A 24,535-nucleotide genomic window follows, 5' to 3' on the forward strand; every position below is an offset into this window, starting at 1 on the left:
GTAGAATTTCGCTGTTTATATTTTTCCAGACATTCATCCAGTTTTTAGGAGGTTAATTTACCTGAATTTGGTTGTGAAGACGATGTCTGGTAATATAATTGTAGATGATTCTAGTGTTGGTTTGTGCTGGTGGAAGTCTTATATAGGTCCAATAGACATAGTACTTTCTGGCATATTCTAGACTGGTATCTATATGTCATATCTTAAGAGAGGTGTTCCTATCCCCACGACCTAATGAGAGGAACAGAAGTTTCGTGATGCCTGTCTTAGTGGCATGTATTAGTTTAAAAGCATGAGTTAGAAACAGCGCACCACATATAGATTTAATGTATTTAATTCCCATTTCTCCGTTTTGCATCTGCAAAGTCATTGTGTGGACGGATACTTTGAAGATATTTTGCTTCCACACATGCCAACATGGTACAGCTACCTATTTTATGTGCGGTGACCTGTGGTATTGGTAAGACTTCTGTGACATGATATATTTTGAGAAGTATATATGTATTTATAAAGTGAACTTTCTGTAGTCGGTCTAATGATCTCATGTCATGGTCCTTCAACAAGGCTCTGATAATTATAAGTTTCTGCTCCCCATTGTTCATAGCCATGTGCTTGGGATTTGCCCTTAATCACAATCTGAGTTGGAGTCTTTCATACATTACAACTAACCAGGGGACACCTACTGCACTATTGTTAAATACCGAGATGCAGTATTTTGGATTTAAAATTTTGTAAATTGGTGGTAAGATCTTATGTGACCAAGCTGCTTAGGTCATCAGTCCCTAAGCTTCCACACTACTTAATCTAACTTAAACTAACTTACGCTATGTACAACACACATGCCAGAGGGAGGATTCGAACCCACGATGGTGGGCACTATCAGGACACAGCAGCCAACCTCTCTGCAGTGCATATCTCTACACACGCTCCTCATCAGGCACAAATTCCCATGTTAGCTGCATACCACATACTCAGTACCTTCTCCACCCCCCAACCCATCCCAGCCATTATTCCACTAACTCGCAGCCACACTGTATTCTCGCGAGGGTTCGGACGATGACGTGCGTCTAGCAAATGGCTCTGAGCACTATGGGACTTAACAGCTGTGGTCATCAGTCCCCTAGAACTTAGAACTACTTAAACCTAACAAACCTAATGACATCACACACATCCATGCCCGACGCAGGATTCGAACCTGTGACCGTAGCAGTCTCGCTGTTCCGGACTGAGCGCCTGAACCGCTAGACCACCACGGCCGGCACGTCTAGCACTGAAAACTTTTGATGGCCCATTGAGACCTGAGTAATTGTACAGGATGTTTCAGGAGGAATAGTAAATGCTGTAGGAGATGGTAGTATAGACAAATTGCAGAAGAAATGCCATATAACATGTGTCCAATTTCTATTGAGTACATATAGCTGGGTTCAACGCATTTTTGTTTCATACGTTGGTCCTTACAGGACCCAGTTGTGTACACTTGCTTGAAAATGAACTTTCAGCATTATTGGAAGAGGTTCCTTTGGGTACAAGAATACGTATATTTCTCCAGCATGACGGGGCTCCTGCACATTCTAGTCATCAGGTGACATATTATCCGAACCTAACATTTCGCGGAAGATGGATCAGTAGATATGGGCACTTTTCTTGGCCACCAAGGTCCCCAGACCTTATCTCTTTGGATTTTTGCCTGCGGGGATGGTTAAAGATGAAGTCTACAAAGAAAATGTAAACCCAAGAGCCAATTTCATTGTTTGGATTATGAACAGTGCAGCCCTCATAAAGGAACGCAAAAAGGTCCTCAGAAGAGCTACACATGGTGTTATCAAGAGAAGTCAAATGAGCATTGAAGTTGTTGGGGGAATTTTTGAAAACCGACTTTTAATGTCCTCATTTGCCTTTGCTTTGAGTTTGTTAGGGTTAACTACTAACAGCTTTATCTCTGTACTCAATAAAAAGTGGACACATTTATGTAGAATTTTTTTATGCAATTCGTCTGTACTACCACCTGCTAAAATATCTACTATTTCTCCTGAAACACCCTGTATATGGATATATGTGTGGTGTCTGTTCTTTCAGATATGTCCAAAAGAAAAGACACCACAAATCCAGGTTCGAACCTGTTGAGGCTTAAATTTTCATCTGATACCATTGTTCTATTTTAATGCCAATGACAGCCTGGACATCTGTCCGATATTTAATTGATTAACAAGGCTGTCTATTTCGATTTGTAGTGTCTGTTCTTTCGGAAATGTCCAAAGGAACAGACACACACACACACACACACACACACACACACACACACACACACACACACACACACATTTTTATCTTAAGTGCTATTCGGAAAATGTTTGACAACTTGGTGATAGTGCCGGACTGGAGCTGCATCAAGCTACTCATTTCACTAGATATAGTTGTAATTATCTGAACAATTCCTGTTTAATAATGACAGTGACAGTGTCTCTCATCATTTACTTTGTTGGAGAACTGCTTCTTTTTGCCCTAGCCTATACTCCAGCAATGAGTGAATGCTCATATTCTTCATACCTTACTGGACGTGCTACTGCAACTGTAGCCAAAGATTCAAATCCTGCTGCAAAAGTATGTTTCAAGTCAGATGCTTTTGTACTGTCATTGAAAACGATAACAATGAAATTAAATATAGGAATCCTATGAAACCTTTAAGTTCATACTGTGATGCTGTGAAGATGAAAAAAGTAGTTTTTCACAATTATCAGATGAGGGACAGAATTTGTCAGACCCCACTAATTATGACTGCATTATTAATTATTGGTTCACAGGCACTTTTCTGCTGCTTATTGTAACTGTTTTTTTGAATTTTAGAGCTGGAAGAATAGAAACATCAGATTTTCGCCATATGGTATATTTGATTCACCTTAAGTCTTCACATTTTGAGCAAAGGCAGAGTATCCATCAGAAAACAAGAAGCCAGCCCATGCCTGTCTTCTGGCGGATGTGCCAATACCAATGATCTCAATAACAATATTGTACAGCAAAGATACGTTACCAGCTCAACCACTTGAGAAGCTCCAAAATTGTGAATCACATCTGGTGAATAGGCTTTCAAGGTTTTGTGCCGATTAAGACAGTAAAACACAACTTATTGTCGCAGTTATTAATTTATGACCTTTAGTGTGCATTCAGTGCATCGATGTATTAAATGTAATCACACTCTTGCCCTTAAACCTAGTTACATAAATGCGAATAAGACTCATTAACATATAATGAGGATATTGCAACCCTTGCCACCCACAACTTTGAGACGAAGCTATAGTCACTTCCGAGGTCACTCACAGAACACCTCAGCTGGTATCCTTCCTGGCAGTATAACTGGAACAATAGTGCAGAATATGTTTGGCAACTCTGCGACCAATGAGTTACTTCCTTGGTGGCACATAAGTATCCTGCTAAATTCACTTGATATTATCTTGTCATTTCATTTGAATAATGTGAGTGATTTTCTCTTGAGATGTGATAAAAGGATATCAGCAAATCCTTTTGAGTCAATGAAAGTTTTTCCACACAGGAAATACAACTACTCTTGCCTCTTATGTTGCAATTTATCTGCCATAGAGGCTACTGGGCCAATTAAAAAGTCAAAGTCACTGCACGTAATCGCTAGTTCCTAGGTAACGTGCTTGACTCTCAGTTGCACACTGCCTTTATTCGCATTTTGATACTTCCTGAAAGCCAGATTTTTAATTATTTTTAGCAGAGATACAAGCAGGCAGATACAATCTCAGTAAAGAGAATCATAAGACAACACTAGAGCAAAATTCATCTTGCTACTTTTCGTAACAGTCAGCATCAGAACCAAAACCTTATGGTACTGCAAAACTCATAAAGCTACTTTTGTTTTCTTCCAACACATTTTTTGTTGTTGTGAATACATAATTTTATCTATGAACTGCCACATTTTCATAATGGTTTAATAAATGGTTTAAAGCCAACTCACAGACATTAAACTTCGAAAAGACTCACTATATGCAATTCAGAACCTGTAAGAGCTTTCCACCCAGCATATGCATAAAGTACGAAGAAGAGCAGATAGAAGAGGTTGACAGTCTTGAATTCCTGGGATTACAACTTGTTAATAAATTCAGTTGGGAGGAACACACCACAGAACTGCAGAAACGCCTTAACAAATCTGTATTTGCAATTTGAGTGTTAGCAGACATAGGCGACATAAAAGTGAAAAAGCTTGCATACTTTGCCTACTTTCATTCCATAATGTCATATGGTATAATATTTTGGGGTAACTCTTCAAGTCAAACAAAAGTTTTCAGAGTCCAAAAGCATGTAATACGTATTATTTGTGGAGTAAACTCACGGACGTCTTGTAGAAACCTCTTCAAAGAACTGGGTATACTAACTACTGCCTCTCAGTATATTTACTCCTTAATGAAATTTGTCCTAAATAATATATCTCTTTTTTCAACAAACAGCTCAGTTCATACATACAATACCAGGAACAAAAATGATCTGCACAAGGACTTAAAAGCACTTACTTTAGTTCAAAAAGGGGTCCACTACTTAGGAACACTCATCTTCAATAATTTGCCAGCAAACATAAAAACCACGAGGATCTCCTCAACATGGATTTATGGAACGAAAACTAATCTAATCTAATACTTGCAAATGATACAGGACATGAAGTAAATACAGACATTTTAGAAGTCAAGTGTCGGTAATATCCTACTAATTCATGTTAAAATAGGCTCAATTGTCTTACAGATACTTAATGCTTTATTAATATAGACTGCCATCATGATGTTTTTGTAGTAAGCTGAAATTAATTTGTATTACTACAGTGAATATTTTAACTGTGTTTTCCATTAGTTTACAGAATGCAACAGTAATCATCAAAGAGAAATTAATCAGCAGCAGGGTTTTCTTTCATGATATCTAAAACAATCTGACAATGCTAAAGTAGTTCACAAATTCTACGCCCATAGAAACCTACTGGTGCTAATGATATCATTAAATCAATGTAGTTTGAAGAGCATTTTTGTCTAGAAATTAATTGCCTTGGTGGTTGATCAATCAAGAGCAGGAAATGTAAAATTTTGTGAGTATATGATGAGAGGGACAAGTGCTTAAGAGAGGACTTCTCTATCAATACAAGTGCATGAGGGGGCTTTCCAATCAACCTCCTGGACAGTTTTGTTTCTCAAATCAACAGAGTGCCTTATCACACGTGATGTAATTTTGTCAGTCGATTTTCGTACACTACGACTGAAAGGTGTCTCAGATGTTGGCAACAAATTCCAGCTGTGATGCACACACACTTGGGACAGAATTCGTAGTGCAAAACAAGATTTTGGAGCTATCAGGCATAAAATATTATGTTCCCACTACTCTTTGCACATGTTTATGTCTTTTGGTGGGGCTCAGCCTTTCATTTCTTCTTAGGAAGCTAACTTGTCACCAGCAACAGTACTCCCTAGGAATGCTAAATGAGTGACCTAATGTTGTTAAATAATATTCACTCCATTGATTTTTGTTGTTCCAAGTTAGAGCATGCAGTACTCCTACACCAAGAATTCTGAACTTTTCCTGTTGAATGCAAATGTCACATGATGGTTAAATGGTAATCCATCACATATATCAGTAGTTGAGACTTCCTTAATGTGGAAAATCATTCATGCCAGAATGATCTTTGTTGAAACAAGAATATCTTTTTCTGGCGTATTTTTCCCAAAAGTACTCGCTCTACACACAATTCAAATCTTTCTAGCTGCCTCCTCTGCATTCACCCCTCTGTTATACAAAAAGTAAATATTGTGTTGCAGACATTACACCTTTTTCCAATTGCAACTCAATTTTACAATGTTTAACCGTAGTGCATGATTTTCAAGTATGCAAAATCCAATGCTTAACTGCAAGATGATAACTAGAACTTCAAATTCGAAAATGACAGTTGATACATACACTGACAGCATCACGCCACATTCACCTGGGCAGCGCCAGATTTCAGGCGGTTGTTGCCATCTGGCCAGTGGCCGGTAGCCGCTGAAGCACGAGGAGACGCTCGAGCATAAGCTGCTCTGATAACGATGCAGCCACGAGCTGTCCTGCGGAATTGTTTCTGGAAGCACTTGTTATTGCTGGCGGGTAGAATGTGAAGCGAATTATCTAATCAGGCTCATAACTTTAGACAAGGGCTGAAATGCAGTTGAAAAAAAAAAAAAAATGCAGTTGAACGCGAACACGCGACTATAAGTTTTAAAAATCGTGATAATTACCACTAGACTACAGGCTCATCGAACACAACCACCTCTTGGAAGATGCCAACACTTCCTCCTGACACTTCCGCATCTAGCAGTGTCACCAGATCGTGCAGATGGCCAGATTTAATGTTGTCAGGGGTGGTCGGTTTTATTGGGCTCCTTAAGTGAACGAATTGGACTTAGTCTCTGTGGTGGCTGGTCGTCGCTCAGTTTTTATGTCTAGGACTGTACATAGTGATTGTGGTGTTTCAGTCAGTTGCCAGCAGGTGGTGACCATGAACACTTGCAATACGATTCTGTAACACAACAGGTTATCATGTTGCAATATTAAGATTGTAAAATGTTTTTCTACCAATTTGTGTTTGTCCTCTTGCAGATCTTATGATGACAGTTTAGCCCTGGCAAAATCAGTCATCCAATAACATTCTTTTTTGGCAATATTTGCTTGTGAAGTTTTCTTCATTTCTCAATCAAAAATTTAATAAGAAATACAAACCGGTTCTTTGATTATGAGTAAAACTGACAGATGGAGACGGAATGTGAAACAAAAACTTTCCTGAGATGAAATACCTAAATGCTCATCATCTCAAACTGCGCACATATCTTAACATATATTTCTCCTAATCTATCCATATGATACATTTCTACCATTTTGTTCTTTCTTCACACTTCATTGATACTCCTTCATCAATGGGCCTTCACATGACAAGCTGTCGTCTACCCTGATCACTTTTCACAAAGCTTCCTTTTAGAAACATGATATAACACCGCCATCCATTGCATATCTATTTTGCAGTACAATTTCAACAGCAGAAAAAATAAATATTATAGCCATTATTCACATATAAATACCACTAGTTGACAACAGTTAAAGATGCCATGAAAAATTCCAAATTAACTGTACATAATAATATAATGGCTAAATATGGAGACAATAATGATTCATGAAGCAAAAAACACATGTTTTGTTAGTCTTTCAAATAATGTGACTCCGCTGTGTTACCTGAGCATCAACAAATTCTTCAGAGGCTCTCCAGCATAGAATGCCACACTCTGGATCAGATGAGACAACATTAAATGGCACACATTCTTCTTCATCAATAACTGGTGCCGATGGAAACATATCCTGCAAACATAGAAGTATCCCATTAGTAATTAAAAAATCTTAAATGTGCTAATTATTTTGCTGCACAGAAATGTAGTAAGCAGATGTATACATCAACCAGACACAGTGAGGATAGTTAATGCTCAATAAATATTTATAAGGCACAAAATAATTTCCCCTGTGAATATATCTGTTGTAGGAACCTAATAAAAGATAAGGTGTCATCAGAAAAGTTGGATAACAAAATATTTGTGTATAGTCAATACAGAGTCTGTGTGTGTCAAAGTGAGATTGGCAAAAAAGAAGGCTGTGTGCTGGAGTGGGAGCAGGGAAGGGGATAGGTGAGTGATGGAACATGACCAATGAAGGTTGAGGAAAGGAGGTTATGCAAACCCATGATATATTTTAGGGACAGTTCCCACCTTTGCATTTCAGAAAAGCTGGTTTGGTAGGAAGAATCCAGATGGCGCAGGCTGTGTAGTAGTAACTGAAGCAAAGAATGTTGTGTTGGGCAGTGTGTACAGTAACTGGGTATCACTTGGCCACAGTTTGTCAGTGGCCATTCATGCGGACAGACAGCTTGTCTGTTGTCACGCCCATTTAGAACAACACAGTCATTGCATCTTAGCTTGTAGATCACATGACTGCTTTCACAGGTAGCCCTGCCTTTGATAAGATAGGTGATGCTTGTGAACTAACTGGAATAGATGGTGGGGGGAGGATATATGGGAAAGGTCTTGCAACTAAATCTGTAACAGGGACATCAGCTATGATGCTAAGGGTTGTGAGCAGGCTTGGAATAGAGATGGATGAGGATATTGTGTAGGTTCGGTGGGCAGCAAAATGCCACAGTTGGAGGGTGAGAAGGATTGTGCATAGGATATTCTTCATTTCAGGGCATGATAAGATGTAGCTGAAACCTTGACAGAGAATATGATTCAGTTGCTCCAGTCCTCGCTGATACTGAGTCACAAGGGATGCTCCTTCGTGGCCAGGCAATGAGACTCTAAGATATATCGTGTGTGACTGGAGAGATAAGGCACAGGAGATCTGCTTCTGTACAAAGTTAGGAGGGTAATTTTGGTCTGCAAACGCCTTAATATACTTAGAGAGGGACTGCTTGTCACTACTAGGCTGTATGTAAGGGACTTCTTGGTATGGAATGGATGGCAGCTGTTGAAGAGGAGGTACTGCTGGTGGTTGTTAGGTTTAGCAAGGATGGAGGTATTAATGTAGCCATCGTTAAGGTAGAGGTTGTTTTAAAAAGGACCAGATGAAGCAAATGGGGGAGAAAGTGTTGAGTTTCTGGAGGAATGTGGGTAGAGTATCACCACCATCAATCCTGATCACAGAGATGTAATAGGTCAAAATAGGATGGTGCTATGCAGGTGCCCATTGTCATATCATGGACTTGTTTGGGGATGATGCCTTCGAAGGTGAAGAAATTGTGGGTAAGAATACAGTTGGTCATGGTGACAAGATAGATTTGGAATCCATTGGTTGCTGGGAAAGGTAGTGTTCAATAGCAGAAAGGCCAAGGGCAATAGAGACGTTAGTGTAAATGGTGGTAACATCAATAGTAGCAGGGTACCACATGATAATGGAACGGAAACTGTTGGGAGTTGGTGGAAGAAGTGGTTGGTGTCTTTTATATAGAAGGATAGGTTGTAGGTAATGGACTAAATGTGATGGTCTATGAGAGGAGCGATTCTCTCAATGGAGACACAGTAAACGGTCACAATGGGGAATCCTGTGTGTTTAGGTTTATGGACTTTAGGAAGCATGAACAAGGTAGGAATGTGGGGAATGGGGAATAGTAGGGGTGAGGAAAGATACTAAGGGGAGAGGTACTCGGATTGGCCTAAGATTTGAGGAGAGATTGGAGAGCGTGCAGGATTGCTGGAATGGGGTTACTGTGGCAGAGTTTGTAGGTGGACGAATCTGACAGCTAGCGGAGTCCTTCCACCAGGTAATTCTTGCAGTTCAAAACCACAGTGGTGGAGTCTTTGACAGTAGGTCAGATTACAAGGTTGGGATCAGTTTTTAGGTGAAAAATTGTAATTCTTTCTGTGGATGTAACATTAGCTTGCATGTTGAGGGATTTGGGGAATGACGGTGAGCCAACGGTTGTGAAAAGAAATTGTGGAATGTTAACAGGAGGTGATTAAGGGGCACTGGGGGTGGATTACATCATAGCCTAAATGAGGAATATCATTCCCACTATTGTTCCCACCCATCCCACAGTGACATTCCACTGCCCACTGAACATACAGTGTCCTCATCCACCCCATCTGCTCATAACCCATTTCCTTATGGTTCATATCCCTGTAATAGACCTAGACACAAGATCTGTCTCTCACATTCTCCCACCACTACCTACTTCAGTCCAATCACAAGCATTACTGTCCCCCACCCCTATCCTCCTATTCCTCCCCCTCCCTGCCCCAGCCTCCTCCTTACCCCCATCACCCAGACTGCTTCTACTGCTATCCACAGCTGTTTGCAGTCTGGCTTTGGTGATCAGATACAGTGGTCATGTGTGTGTGTGTGAGTTGTACTTGCATGATTGTGTATGTGCGTTGTCTATCCTTTTCATAATACTGTCATTATACCATCCTGATTTTCTGTTATAAATGAAATACTCCTCTGGGAACTAAAAAATGCACAGCTTCTTGAAAGAAAATCTTTTAGGTATGCTTGTGAAATTAGGTGTATATCAGACAACACATTACCTTGTCACAGACTTGGCTTGTTTGAAAATACCCTGTATTATATAGCTGTGAAGCTTAGCAATAAAACATAGTCCTAGTGCAAGGACTACAAGCTAATAGCTGCTGAATTAGACATTCAAAAATACTTACAAATCAAATGTTATTGCAGTGTGGAAGATTATAAGATGAGGAAGATAAGGAGTAGGTACTGAAATTTTTTGCATTGTAATACTCTCTCTCTCTCTCTCTCTCTCTCTCTCTCACACACACACACACACACACGTGTGTGTGTGTGTGTGTGTGTGTGTGTGTGTGTGTGTGTAAGGGGGGGGGGGGGGGGGGGAGGATGTTTGTTATCTTTCTATAGATGTATGGAAATGTTCAAAACTAGTTGTTGTTCTAGTGTGGATGAATTTAAGGAAGAGGGAGACATGTAGCATCCATTTAGATTTTTACAATGTCTGTGTTTCTTTGTATGCTTATACTCTTTTGTAATAGATGTATGCTGATGTAGGCTTCAACTTTATTTACTGGTGAATCACCAATATTTCAATCAAATGACAGTTTATAAAATGTCATGTGACAATGAAAAATTCTAATCTCTTCTGTTCACTCAGTTAAGATCAGTTTCTACTTTATCAAGACAGCTAATTATCCTTGTTAGTGCCATTTTTATGTGTACCAAAAGAAATTATTAAATTTATCAGCTGGGACTTTTTGTGAACTCCTATAAGAAAATCAACATTAAAATCTCAACAGAATATTGCAGTACCTTTGCAGAACTATAATGGCATACTTTTTCTGGCACAGAGACAACACTTCTGAGGCGAAGGACATATTCCTTGTTAATGCCTGTTAAATATCTTTCACAAAATATACGCAAGTACCATTATTTCTGAACGTTGTCTAGAATACAGTTAAACCAGTCAAAAATTATGATCTTAATTCGTAGTTCTGCATTCAGGCTGAGTGGATTGCAAGGGCACAAGTCAGTCATCAGGTAAGGGATGACTTTGTTGATCATAACATGATATGCAGACAGCTCAGGCAGTGGACACTTATGCACAAGAAATGCATGTTTTATCAGTGATAATTATTTTGAGTTTACTTACTGTATTTCTGAGGCCTTTAACATTGTGATAATATATGAGGTGACCTATTTCTGTCTGCTGTTTGGAGACTTGGGCTTCTTGTGACAGAGGAGTCTTGACCATAAATTGTTTTCACTATTCAGCATTACCTTTCTTGCTCCTGTAGATCTTCTTGGAGCAATGATCATTTTCGACTTCTTGGAAGCATTTTCAATACATGCAGTCACACTTCCTGCTCTTGTAGATTTTTCTTGTGACCTTCTGTCTGGTTGTAAATTACTCTTTCCTTACACAATACCTTGTAATTTATAAGTAAAAATTTAGTTTGCAGTAAATACCAAGCGTTGACATAAACTTATCATTTGTATTAAAGTGGTGCAATTGCAATTTCTGAGTGCTCTGGCACTATTTATTTACATATCTAATTCTGTTCTTCTATTTATATTAACACAGATTACCCATCTTGGACCAAAAGTATACTAATATCAAAATTCAGTTTCAATATTTTAGTAATAATTATTCTGTATTTGATGCTGTCTAAAGATTTGTATATGGATTTCAAATTTCATAAATAACATTTCCAACTAATTTGACATCATTATGACTACAATTTACTAGTAATTGCTACCCTTTTGGTTCACATATGGTTAACATCTAGTATTTAAAAATTTGTATTATCAAAAAATTTGTTAACCAATTTCATTTTTTCACTTTTTTTTAAATCTTATATTTTGGCTGTTTCATAAAAATTAGTGTTATTATTATTTCCGTATTTTTTGAAAACCGTTGAGAATAATTCCCGTTCTCAAAACAAACTAATGAAGATTTCATCATTTTCATGCAAAAAAGCAGTATGAAATCAGCTGAAGCCAAACAACAAAATTGATGTGATATTACATTTGTATTTAAATTACCTGAGTAAGAATATGTAAATCTCTAACAACGTACACTACTGAGCAAAGATACTTACTACTACAAATACTTTTACGCAAGGCACTCAACTCTTCAACAGTGCCACTTTTTGTGCTCATGCCAGGCGCAAATACAAGACTGCAGTTGGTTTCCAGACCCATAAGAAAGATGGAGAGACAACAAGTTCTCAGTCTTTTAAAAATCAGGAGTATGACAATGACACAATGACTATGGTTTTATGTGAAGACACAATCTTACATTGTTGGAATGTAGAATTATTGTTCATTTAGGTTTATTTTTAAATTAATTACAGGCAGTTTTGATGGGCATAGTATGGTGGCTGTTAGAAATGACATCTATTGCTGCAAAAAAATAACTGCTCAATGTCCATCTGTGATAAACGATAGTGTCAGTATTAGTCATCTCCCCATTTTATCATTAAACCTTCCTTTTATTTCCTGTCTGATTATGCTCAAAAGTTCAGTGAATAGTCTTAGAAAGTAGTATGTATGTAGAAAGTAGTATTTATGGATGGATGTGTGTGTGTGTGTGTGTGTGTGTGTGTGTGTGTGTGTGTGTGTGTGTGGGTGTGCGCGCGCGAGTATATACCTATCCTTTTTTCCCCCTAAGGTAAGTCTTTCCTCTCCCTTAATACCCACGTCCTTTCACCTTTCCTTTTCCTTCCCTCTTTCCTGATGAATCAGCCGCCGATTGCGAAAGCTCGAAATTCTGTGTGTGTGTTTGTGTGTTTTATTCATTGTGCCTATCTACCGGTGCTTTCCCACTTGGTTAAGTCTTGGAATCTTTGTTTTTAAAGTAGTAAGACATTTTGACTTCCAAAATTTTATCAGTAAACTGTCAAGTTCCCGAATTTACTGCCCTCTAGGAGAGTTCTCATACTCAAATTAATCTTGGGATCAAGAGCTGGTTGAAACCCAAGGTGGAAAACTCTGAGACATGTAGTGAGTCATGGAATACATATTGGAGTGACAGATTAGAGGCCACAGGAGTGGGTGTGTTCATTGCAGTTGACAAAAATAGTCACTATTGAGGTGGAGGCTGAGTATGACAGTGGTGTTATCTGCTTGCAGATAACAGTTGTAGATAAAACCAACGTAATTCTTGCATGATTTTACTGGTCACCCGATTCTGCTGTGACAGTTCTAGAGTCATCCAAAGGATGTTTATGGTCAGCATAACAAATAAATACCCAGGTCATGTGATACTAGTTGGTGGCAACTTTAACCTGCTGAGTAGAGACACGGATGTCTATGAATTCTTCATTGGGGCAGGGGGGCATTACAGACCGACAGTCATAGAAAATACTTTTGAACATGTTTTCTGAAAACTTTGAGCAGCTAGTTTGGCAGTCCGCATGCAATGGAAATATCTTAAACCTTACAGCTACAAACAGGATGAACCTTATCAACAATATCAGTACAGAAACGGGGATTAACGATCATGACGTCATTATAGCAACTATGAGTACAAAAGTTAATCAATCAGTCAAGAATGCTATGAGCATGTTTCTACAAGCTATAGCAGATAAGCAGCCATTAGCATCTCACTTAGACCGTGAAGTGACATCACTTAGTTCCAATAACATAGATGTAGAGGAATTATAACAAAGTTTAAGCAGAATGTAAATCATTGTCTGGAGAGTTACTTGCCTAGTGAATAAAGGATGGAAAAGATCCTCAATGGTTTAACAATGAAATTTAGAAGATGATGAGGAAGCACGGGCTGTTGCACTCTCTATTCAAAAGAGAATGTACAAATGGCAACAAGCAAAGGTTAGTAGAGATTTGTGTGTCTGTGAAAAGATCTATGTGCAAAGCATACAACAAATACCACCGACACACCTTAGCAAAAGGTCTGGCAGAGAATCCGAGAAAATTCTGATCCTATGTAAAATCTCTATGCAGGTCTAAGGCTTCCATTCATCCCTTGTTGACCAGTCTGGTGTGGCAGTTGAAGATAAAAGAACGAAAGTTGAAGTTTTAAATTCCATGTTCAAGAAATTGTTCACATGGGAGAATTGTGCCAACATAATGTCATTTAAACATTGGACCGACTTCCATACAAATGACATAGTAATAAGCATCCCTGGCATAGAGAAACAACTGAAATAAATTTTCTTTACTTCACGTCTATGGTCAAAAATTTTTTGTCATCAGACTACTGGTTTCGGTCTATAATGACCATCTTCAGATCTGTCTGGCTCCAGTATTTAGGAAATATTTTTATAAAAAAAAGTCCTACCAGTTGTGGTCTGTAGTGACCATCCTCATATCTGTTAAAACATGTCCTAGTATACTGGAGCCAGCTAGATCTGAAGATGGCCATTACAGACAAAAACTGGTAGGACATGTTTTGTAAAAACCATCTGAAGATGGTCATTATAAACTGAACCAGTATGATGACAAAATATTTGTGGCCATAGACATGAAATAAAGGAAATTTACTCTATATTTAGATCTCTGTTCAATTTACGACTATGTTGCAGCTTGTAAGACAACTGAAAGATTTGAAAGCAAATAAATCACCACATCTGGATGGAATGCTGATTCAGCTTTACAAGGAGTATTCTATGGCAATAGCCCCTTACCTAGTTTGCATTTATCATGAATCTGTTGCCCAGTACAAAGTTCCAAGTGACTGGAAAAAAGCACAGGTGACTCCAGTGTATAATAAGGATAAAATAACAGACCCAAAAAATTACAGACCAATATCTCTACCTTCCATTTGCTGCAGAATCCTTGAACATACTCTTAGTTGGAATATATTGAACTTTCTTCAGACTGAGAAGCGTATGTCCATGAATCACCACAGTTTTAGAAAGCATCACTAATGCGAAATTGAGCTTGCCCTTTTCTCACATGATATATTTGAACTATGGATGAAGGGCAACAGGCAGATTCCACATTTCTACATTTCTGGAAAGCATTTGGCACAGTGCTCCACTGCAATCTGTTAGCAACGATACAATCATATGGAATTAGGTCACGGGTATGCGTGTGGCTTAAAGACTTCTGAAGTAATAGGATCCAGTATGTTGTCCTCGATGGCAAGTGTTCATCAGAGACAATGGTATCTTCAGGAGTGCCCCAGAGAAGTGTGATAGGACTGCTGTTGTTCTCTGTTTACATAAACAACTTAGCAGACAGGGTGGGCAGCAAACTGCAGTTGTTTGCTGATGATGATGTGGTATACACTTAAGTGTTGAAGTTAAATGATGGTAAGAAGATACAAGACAACTTCAGCAAAATTTCTAGTTGGTGTGATGAAGAGCAGCTGAACATGGAAAAATGTAAGTTAATGTGGATGTTTAGGAACAACAAACCAGTAATGTTCAGATACATTATTATAGTGTCCTGCTTTGATACAGTCAACTCGCTTAAATATCTGGGGATAATGTTGCAAAGTGATATGAAATGGAATGAGCATGTGATAACTGTGGTAGGGAAGGTGGATGGTTAGCTGCAGTTTATTGGGAGAGGTTTAGGAAAGAGTGGTCCACCTGTAAAGGAGACTTCATATAGAACACTGATTCAACCTATTCTTGAGCACTTTGGGATCCGTAACAAGTCAGATTGAAGGAAGACATTAAAGCAATTCAGAGGGAGGCTGCTAGATTTGTTGCCTGTAGGTTTGAACAACTCTTAGTTTTACAGAGATAACCAGCATTTGAAGCTGACTGCCAAACGACTCTGCTGGCATTAACATACATTGCTTATAAGGACAATAAAGATAAGATACAAGAAATTGGGACTCATACAGAGGCATATAGATAGCCATTTTTCTCTCACTCGATTTGAGAGTGGAATAGGGAAGGAAATGACTAGGTAATAGTGGTACAGAGTACCCTCTGCCACGCACCGTATTGTGTCTTCCAAGGTGTCTGTGTAGGTGAAGCAAAGGAAACAAGAGTTTCAAGCAAAATGCCTTTACTGGCTTTCAAAGTAACCAGTATTGGCTACAACACAATTCTGACTTTGTTTGTAAAGCTGTTGGAAACTACCAGCAAACCCATCTTGTGGAATTGCTCGAAGCATCACAGTCATTGCGTAGTTGGCTATCTGCAATATCTGTGAATGTTCACAAACAATAGCACTTACACTGTTTTTACTTATCTTCAGCTACTCAGCTCTCATTCTTCAAGACAGTCACTGATCATCTGTGAGCATCCAAGCACTTGTTTGACATTGTCTGGGATTGTATGTGTTGAGTAGAACACAGCCTATATTCAACAACATCCTTTCTATCTCTAAAATGTTTAAACCACTGAAATGTATACTTTTTGTGCACTTCTTTATCATCATACACTTGCACTAACATTCTATGAGACTCCAATGCTATTTTTCATAATCAGAAACAAAGCTCACATTAACATGTTGCTCCATTTTCCAATGATGCAAGTGTGATGTATGCTTGCGGATGAATGGTGGCTGTCTCTGAGAAAGAAAGCAGACGAGTTGAAGATAAGCAAAGACAATGTAAGCACTGTTGTTCACAAACATTTTCAGGCATTGTGGGTATCCAACAACATATGACCACAGTGCTTCAACTGAGTCCACAAGAAACATTTACTGGCTGTTCCCAACAACTTTACAACCAGGGTCAGATGTGTATTGTAGCTAATGGTGATTACTTTGAAGGCCAGTAAAGGTATTTTGTTTGTAACTCCTGTTTCCTATATTTTCTGAGAGCATTCACTCAACTTGTCAGACACACCTTATAATTCACTTGTTTACATCAATACCATCACTCATTCTGCACACATGAATTTGCCATAGCCAAGTTACAGCCATAGATGTTTTTCCTATGCCCTTGCTGGGTATTTGGCACTGTCTTTAAAGAGCTAACCTCAGATTTTCCAATTTATAGCTACAACACATCATTCTACTAACTCTTTCTTAAATTCTGAGCTAATCAATACTGACTTCTAGTATCAGCCACATGCACTTGACGTCAACAAGTGTGTGGGCCTGAAGATGATGTTACAATGTTGAAACTAGTTGCCAAAATAAAATCAACACCTTAAATACAGCTGGAGGACTTTCTTCATTTTTAATATAAATTTATACCAGATGAAGTCCCACTGTCTTCCATTTCAACTATGGATGTATGAAGAATCAATACATGGTCAGTCTTCTGACTGATATGATGTGGCCCACCTTGACTTCCTCCCCTGCGCCAGCCTTTTCAACTCAGAATAGGCTGTTATCCCTTCTCAGTGATTTGCTGGAAATTTCCAATCTCACTCTTCCCCTGTAGTTTTTATTCTCTGTGGCTCCTTCCAGTACTCTCAAAGTTATTTCCCAATGTAGAGAACTAATGTTCCATTATCCTGTCACTTACTCTAATCAAGTGTTTTCCACACATGCTTTTCCTTGCTGGTTTTATGGAGAACCTCCTTATCTCTTATTTTATTAGTCCACCTAATTTTCAACATCTTTCTGTAACAATTCTCTTTTCTTCTTTTCCAGTTTTCCCTTTGTCCATGATTCACTTTCATATAATGCTGTGCTCCAGACATACTTAGCCAGAAATTTCTTATTCAAATTAAGGGATAGGTTTGGGTGCTAGTACACTTCTTTCAACATGTCTTCTATGCATGTGACAGTCTGCTTCTTGGATGATGTGATTTTTTTTTCTGATTTCATTTCTGTTCCTCCTTATTACTTCAGTGTTCCTTTAGCTTACTGTCAATCCCTACCCCGTGATAATTTGACTCTATTCCATTCAATAAGTCCTGTAGTTTTTCTTCATTTTCACTGAAGACAGCAATTCATTATCAAATCTTTTATCACTCTTATCCCCTTCACCATGAATTTTCAATCCAACTCCTGAAATATTCTTTTGTTTCTTTAATTGCTTCTTAGCTGTATTGACTAAACAACAGGGGAGAAAGACTGCATCCCTGTCTTACATCCTTTTTAATCCAGACACTTCTCTATTGTTCTTTCATTTTTGTCAAGAGGTTTTTCTAAGTCAACAAATCATATTGGTGTCTTTACATCTTCTACAGGTGTTAGAGGAATACACGTCCTGATGTGGTATAACAAGTTTTATAAGTGGACCCAATGAAATTGTTTTTCTCTACTCCAGCATATTTTGTCTCAAATGGGAATAGGTTACAAATAGATGCCTTGGAACATTGTAAATAAGATGCTAAGTTTGAACAAAATAATCTTGTTTGAAGGAAGAGTGTGGGAAGAGGTGAGAAATCAACATAAATTTTCCATTGCTCTTTATTTCCTATGTAACTGCATTGGCATGTAAAGAGAAGCTTCTGCCAGTTGATGGAAGCACACTTTCTGTTCAACATCAGAAAACAAAGACAGACAAAATAATAGTAGTTGATGCCAACAGTGAACAGCATTTGAGACAGCAAATATTATGGTATGTAAGCAGAAATTTCAAACGATTTACTAAGTGACCTACTGCTCATGGGATATGTATTGAGAACTGATTGTAATAAGTGAACTAGTATAGTAATTGCAAATGGGTCATTACTCTTATTTTATCTTTACTCCCAGATAAACGTTTTGAAGAGAGTAGCACAAGTGGACACAAAAGGAAGTTGGAAATGATAAAATGTTAAATAATATGTGTGTCAGTATGACTGAAGTTTAGCCTGAAACAAAAATTTATATATCTCAGTTTTGATTTTCATTTAAATGGGAATAATGTACGTTCTACTTCTGAATTATCGACAAATGTGAAGATAGAAAATTGAGTAACAGGAGGTTTTAGGTAAAGAGATGTCTCCTACTCGCTTCAATTTTGCCCTTGAAGAGATCATATGTGAGACTTCTGAAGAGACGTTCGAAGGGATCCAAGTTGAAGACAAGAATCTGGAATATCTAGATTGTGCCTGCACTAATTATATCTGCCTACTCAGCATGGCTACATTCACTGTAGGAGGAAGCATGGCGGGTGGGTGTAGACTGATACTACAACAGAGTTCATGGTTTAAATGCCTGTAAACACTTTTCATGGAAAAGTCATTGTGCTAAGTAGCGATTAATGCCAGGATACATGCAGGAAACCAAAGCCCAACACAACTGCTTCAGTCTGCATGCCCCTCGGAACAATCCAAGGTCCAGTTATATAAAATTCTGACACAACCTGTGGAACATTATGGCTGTGAAATGTTTAGTATCTGAAAGCAAGACTTTCATAAACTTTTCAGATTTGAGAGGAAAGTGCTGCAGAAAATATTTGATCCCATGTTGGAATCAAACACAGGTGAATGGAGGATCAGAGGATCAGACACAACCATGACCTAGATGAACTGTATCAAGATAAACTGTATCCCCGTCCATTGTGACACCTCTATGGGCACACTTCACCCTTGGTCTTCACCGCACTTCACTATACGGTCTTTGCCACCTTGCATGGTTTAGCTCACCTTGGGACACGAGTCACAATGTGGCTTTGTCTGGACTGGTGTCAAGCTTGACTGTCACACTTGGGAGCCATATGCGCGTTCCATGCCAGCGCTGCAAGGTCGGCAGGAACGCCCAACCTCTTCTGGGCAAGTCTGACATCCCTAAGGGGCATTTCCGGCACGTCTATATCAAAGTCATTGGTCCTCTTCCTCCATCCGAGGGCTACAGATATATCTTGTCTGTCATTGACCGTGTGACCCGCCGGGTCAAGGCAGTTACTGACATCATGGTTGAGACTGCCACCTTTTCCTCCATCTTGGCATGGGTTGCGCACTTTGGCTGTTCCCTATCTCTCACCATAGTTGAGGGATGCAAATTTGAATTCCCACTCTTCTCACTACTCTACAAACTCTGCGGAGTCGCCAAGTTTCATACCACATACCACCTGCAGGCGAATGGCCTCGTCGAGCGGTGGCACTGCACACTCAAGGCCACCCTAATGTGCCACAGAGGCCTATGGTTGGAGGCCCTCCTGTGGATCCTGCTGGGTATTCGCTCAGCTCATAAGGAAGATCTTAATGCCTTTCTCGCTGAGGTTCTGTATGCTGAGCCACTCTTTCTTCCCGCCGAGTTCGTCGAGGATTCTCCTCCTGCTGTATCCGAGGATCTTCGCACCCTGGCCGAGCATGTCTGCAGGCACATCATGCACCTGGCAACCCCCTGCCCTGCCCTGCCCCCCCGTGTTCGTCTGCAAGGACCTAGCTATGTGCAACTTTGTTATGCTGCGGCATGACACTGTGCGGGCAGGCCCTCACCATGTGCTACACTGTGCTACAACACTTGTCATCCACCTCCGCGGATGGCCCCAGACAGTCTCAGTCATAGAATTAAACTGGCATGGTCCCTCAGTGACGACCTTCCTCCCGACACAGCCACCCTGCCTTCGGCCGACTCGTCTCTGCCCACTATCTCCTCTCATGTGCATCCATTGGAACAACTGGGCTGCAGCACTGCTGACACTGCAGCCCCCACTTTCTCCGCCAGCCACCGCCTACACCCACCGCATTGGTACCAAGATTACAACTTCATCCTATGAGCTTTCCTTTCGCCATGCTCCCCACTTCCAGGGGGGAGGGGCACCTCTAGTGCAGAGCACCCTATCTTTGGGAATCTTATTCTTTGTACTAGCAAGTATGGCATGAACTTCCTGCTTGTGCTAGGTGTAACAGTCATAACTGTCGTATGTACAAGTGTTCAATAAATTTATATTTCTTATTAAAGTGAGTTGTCTCTCAACTACAGGCATGATAACCACATTTCAGCACTTGCTCAGCAAAGTGCCTCGTCATATCACAAAGCACAATACTCATTCAAGAATTTCTATATCTGCAGTAGACAGGCTCACAGTAACACTCTGATTTCTTGCTACAGGAGAGAGGTACTCTAGCTTACAGTATAGCACTTGAATACCACAGTGCACATTAACTATAATAATATCAAAGCAATTTATAAAGCACTAAAGTACCAATATCTGATAGTAAATAAATGTTCAATACACTTTATGTGCATTAAGAACTATTTTTATTGTAAATCAAAGTAATAATTACATTTTGTGTCCCACAACTACAAAATTAATAGAAATGTATGGAGCTGATGAGGCAGTTTACAATGTGAGGCATCCTGAATACAAAAATAGATCAAGAAGACTGGAGAGATGAGAAATCTATTGTTGTACTAAAGGTGCTTCACGTTGAAAGCACCTCTTCAGTTTCATACATTTCCATTAATTTTGTAGTTGATGGCACAAACTTTGCAGCCATGTTTACAAACATACTACTGGTGACAGAATACTGCAGTGACACTAGCACTCGAAGTGGTAACATTTCACATTGCAGTGAATGGAAGACAAGCGACTTTTATGATCAAATCTACGGCAAACCACTGGATTTGATCATATTTATTTGATGACAGGGGAGATTTAAAAAAATTCCCTATTACAGCATCAAATTTCTTTGACATAAATATTTGACATATCAACTTTGACAAAGAAATGTGATAGTGTAATACCGATCTAATGTTACGTGTTTTGGAGGGAAGTTTAAATGGCAGTTGAATGCTGACTCATGCCATAAACTTATAGGAAGCCCAGCTGCAGTAAGACCTAGGATTCTCTTTCCTAGTGCAGCAACCTACATCCCAAAAGAATTTAGGTTAACTATTGCTTTTACCCATCACCATGTCTATTTCCGAGAATGTAGACGTTACAGGAGAAAAATCTACTCCACCACAACAAATTCACAAGTTGACACCAAACCAGCAGCAGTCATCAGAAAGCCCACCATTTTTGGGATTCAGACCAAAAGAGCAAGCATCTGGTTTACTAGCAAACTTAACAAAAATGTTAAAAAAAAAAAAAAACAACAACAAGGATCCTGCAACAAGGTTTACAAAAGGACAAAAAAGAGCTGAAAGCCGATATTGATAGCAAATTTAAAGGTTTAAATCATATTATTGATAGCCTGAATGAATCTGTTAGGACAATTAAGTAAGATATTAAAGATACTAATGATATGTTGGAAAATGTAGAATCCCATGTAAAGAATACTGAGGATACCATTTACAAAGAACTCAATAGACACAATGTAGAGTTCAAGGTTATGAATCAATACATCGAGCAAAAAAGCACCTTTACTGAGGAAAGACTAAAACTGAACAATAATCAAATGCTGGGACATTTTTCAAATGTTAACCATTACATAAATGTTGTCTCTGAAAATATTCAAACTTTCGAATCTTGTCTGAACAATGTAGAATTGACTATGGTGCACCCACAAGTTAACTGTGGCTTTGTAACGTCCTGCAACTTATTATTTAAATAATACATTTTAAAATGAACCCGGCTGATTTTATCTGTCAATGTAGAGATAGCTTTCCTGCTGGCATGTCTGACTGCTAAAATAAAATTAGTAAAATGGTTTCTTGATGGTGAAACCCTCTTGGGCCAACCAGTATATTAAAACTGAAACTTCATTTAAAGAATTTGAGCAGTTATTCTTAAACAAAATCTGGTTAGCAGACAAACAGACTGGCATTAAAAGTGTACTTTTTAATGGTAACAATTACAGGCTTGGTGATATTTTGATGAGGGAGTTCTGTGAAAGACAGCTGCGTAAGCTTGCTCATCTTGACAAACCGCTAGATGATCTAATACTTATAGATGCTTTAAGAAGATATCTGCCCAGAAGATCTCAATCTTGCCTAGCCTGCAGTCCTGATGACTCAATTGATAATTTCTTAAGGTATGTTGATAAATTAGGAAAACCTTTGGATGAGGACACATACAAAAATTCACATAACACAAGTGGTAACCAGAATGGTGGTTCTGATAATCACAATGAGCATAACTTTCACAACAGACACAGAAGGAACTGCCACATTGACAATAACCATGGCAATCACAATAATTGGAATGGTGGTAGGAACTATAATCACAACTTTCATAACCTTGAGGCCTGTCAAGGAGGAAACTAATAGATTTTATGACCAGGCAACTCTGAATACACATGAGGAGGTATCAAATAATTGTAAGCATGAGTACCCAGTAAATGCAGCTGTTGTTGAAAGTAAGTTTTGGAACATGTATCTAAAGAAACTGTATGGTGGAAAGAAATACATTGTACCTGAATATGAATCAGAGGAGGGTGTCTTAACAAATTTATTTTCTGATTCTTCTGTTTATAGTGATGCCAAAAACTGTGATTTCTATGGATTGCTAATCTTGTGTGTTCTAAACATGCAAATGCTGAAGCTTATGATAATGAAAGTAGGGCAGCTTGTTTGAATTCTATCTTGTTTGAAATGGGTGACAAGACAAATGATTCTGTTGAAAATGTCAAACAATGGAAAATCCAGGATGGAATGTAACAGTACCAGAGAAGGAAAGTTGCTACTCAACATATAGCGGAGATGCTGAGTCGCGATAGGCACAATAAAAAGATTCACACAATTAAAGCTTTCGGCCATTAAGGCCTTTGTCAGCAGTAGACACACACGCGTGCACACACACAAACACACACAAACACACACACACACACACACAAACAAACACAAACACACACACACACACACACACACACACACACACACACACACACACACACACACACACACACACACCACTCTCTCTCTCTCTCTCTCTCTCTCTATCTCTCTCTCTCTCTCTGACATAAATGCAACTTGTACACACATCTGCAGTCTCAGAGAACTGAGACCACACTGTGAACAGCAGCACCAGTGCATGATGGGAATGGTGACTGGGTGGGGGTAAGGAGGAAGCTGGGGCAGGGAGGGAGGGGGAGGGATAGTATGGTGGGAGTGGCAGGCAGTCAAGTGTTGCAGTTTAGACGGAGGGCAGGAGAGATTGCAGGGAAAGTTCCCACCTGTGCAGTTCAGAAAAGCTGGTGTTTGTGGGAAGGATCCATATGGTACAGACTGTCAAGCAGTCATTAAGATGAGGGATATCATGTTTGGCAGTGCGTTCAGTAACAGGGTGGTCCACTTGTTTCTTGGCCACAGACAGCTTGTTGGTTGTCATGCCTACATAGAATGCAGCACAGAGGTTGCAGCTTAGCTTGTAAATCACATGACTGGTTTCACAGGTAGCCATGCCTTTGATGGGATAGGTGATGTTAGTGACCGGACTGGAGTAGTTGGGGATGTATGGGACACGTCTTGCATCTAGGTCTATTACAGGGGTGTGAGCCATGAGGTAAGGGATTGGGAGCAGGGGTTGTGTAAGGGTGGGCGAGTATATTATGTAGGTTCGGTGGACGGCAGGGGTGGGAAGGATAGTGGGCAGGACATTTCTCATTTCAGGGCATGACGAGAGGTAATCAAAACCCTAGTGGAGAATGTCATTCAGTTGCTCCAGTCCCAGATGGTACTGAGTTACGAGGGGAATGCTCTTCTGTGGCCGGACTGTGGGAGGAGGCTGGTATCTTTCCAGTCTCTCACAGTCCGGCCACAGAAGAGCATTCCCCTCGTAACAGGAGATTCATTTTTGTACAAG

The 24,535-nt window shown here is 39.4% G+C and overlaps 1 protein-coding gene across 1 annotated transcript in view; it reads right to left on the bottom strand.

Moving 5' to 3' along the window:
* LOC126267799 (uncharacterized) overlaps positions 1 to 24,535 on the bottom strand; it is a 387,883-nt gene that overhangs the window by 251,138 nt on the left and 112,210 nt on the right. The window contains exon 4 of the mRNA XM_049973103.1: positions 7,255 to 7,377. Within this exon, the coding sequence (XP_049829060.1) occupies positions 7,255 to 7,377 (123 nt within the window). The remainder of the gene's footprint in view (positions 1 to 7,254; positions 7,378 to 24,535) is intronic.

This window comes from Schistocerca gregaria, chromosome 4, assembly GCF_023897955.1.
Source record: "Schistocerca gregaria isolate iqSchGreg1 chromosome 4, iqSchGreg1.2, whole genome shotgun sequence".
Taxonomy (NCBI): domain Eukaryota; kingdom Metazoa; phylum Arthropoda; class Insecta; order Orthoptera; family Acrididae; genus Schistocerca; species Schistocerca gregaria.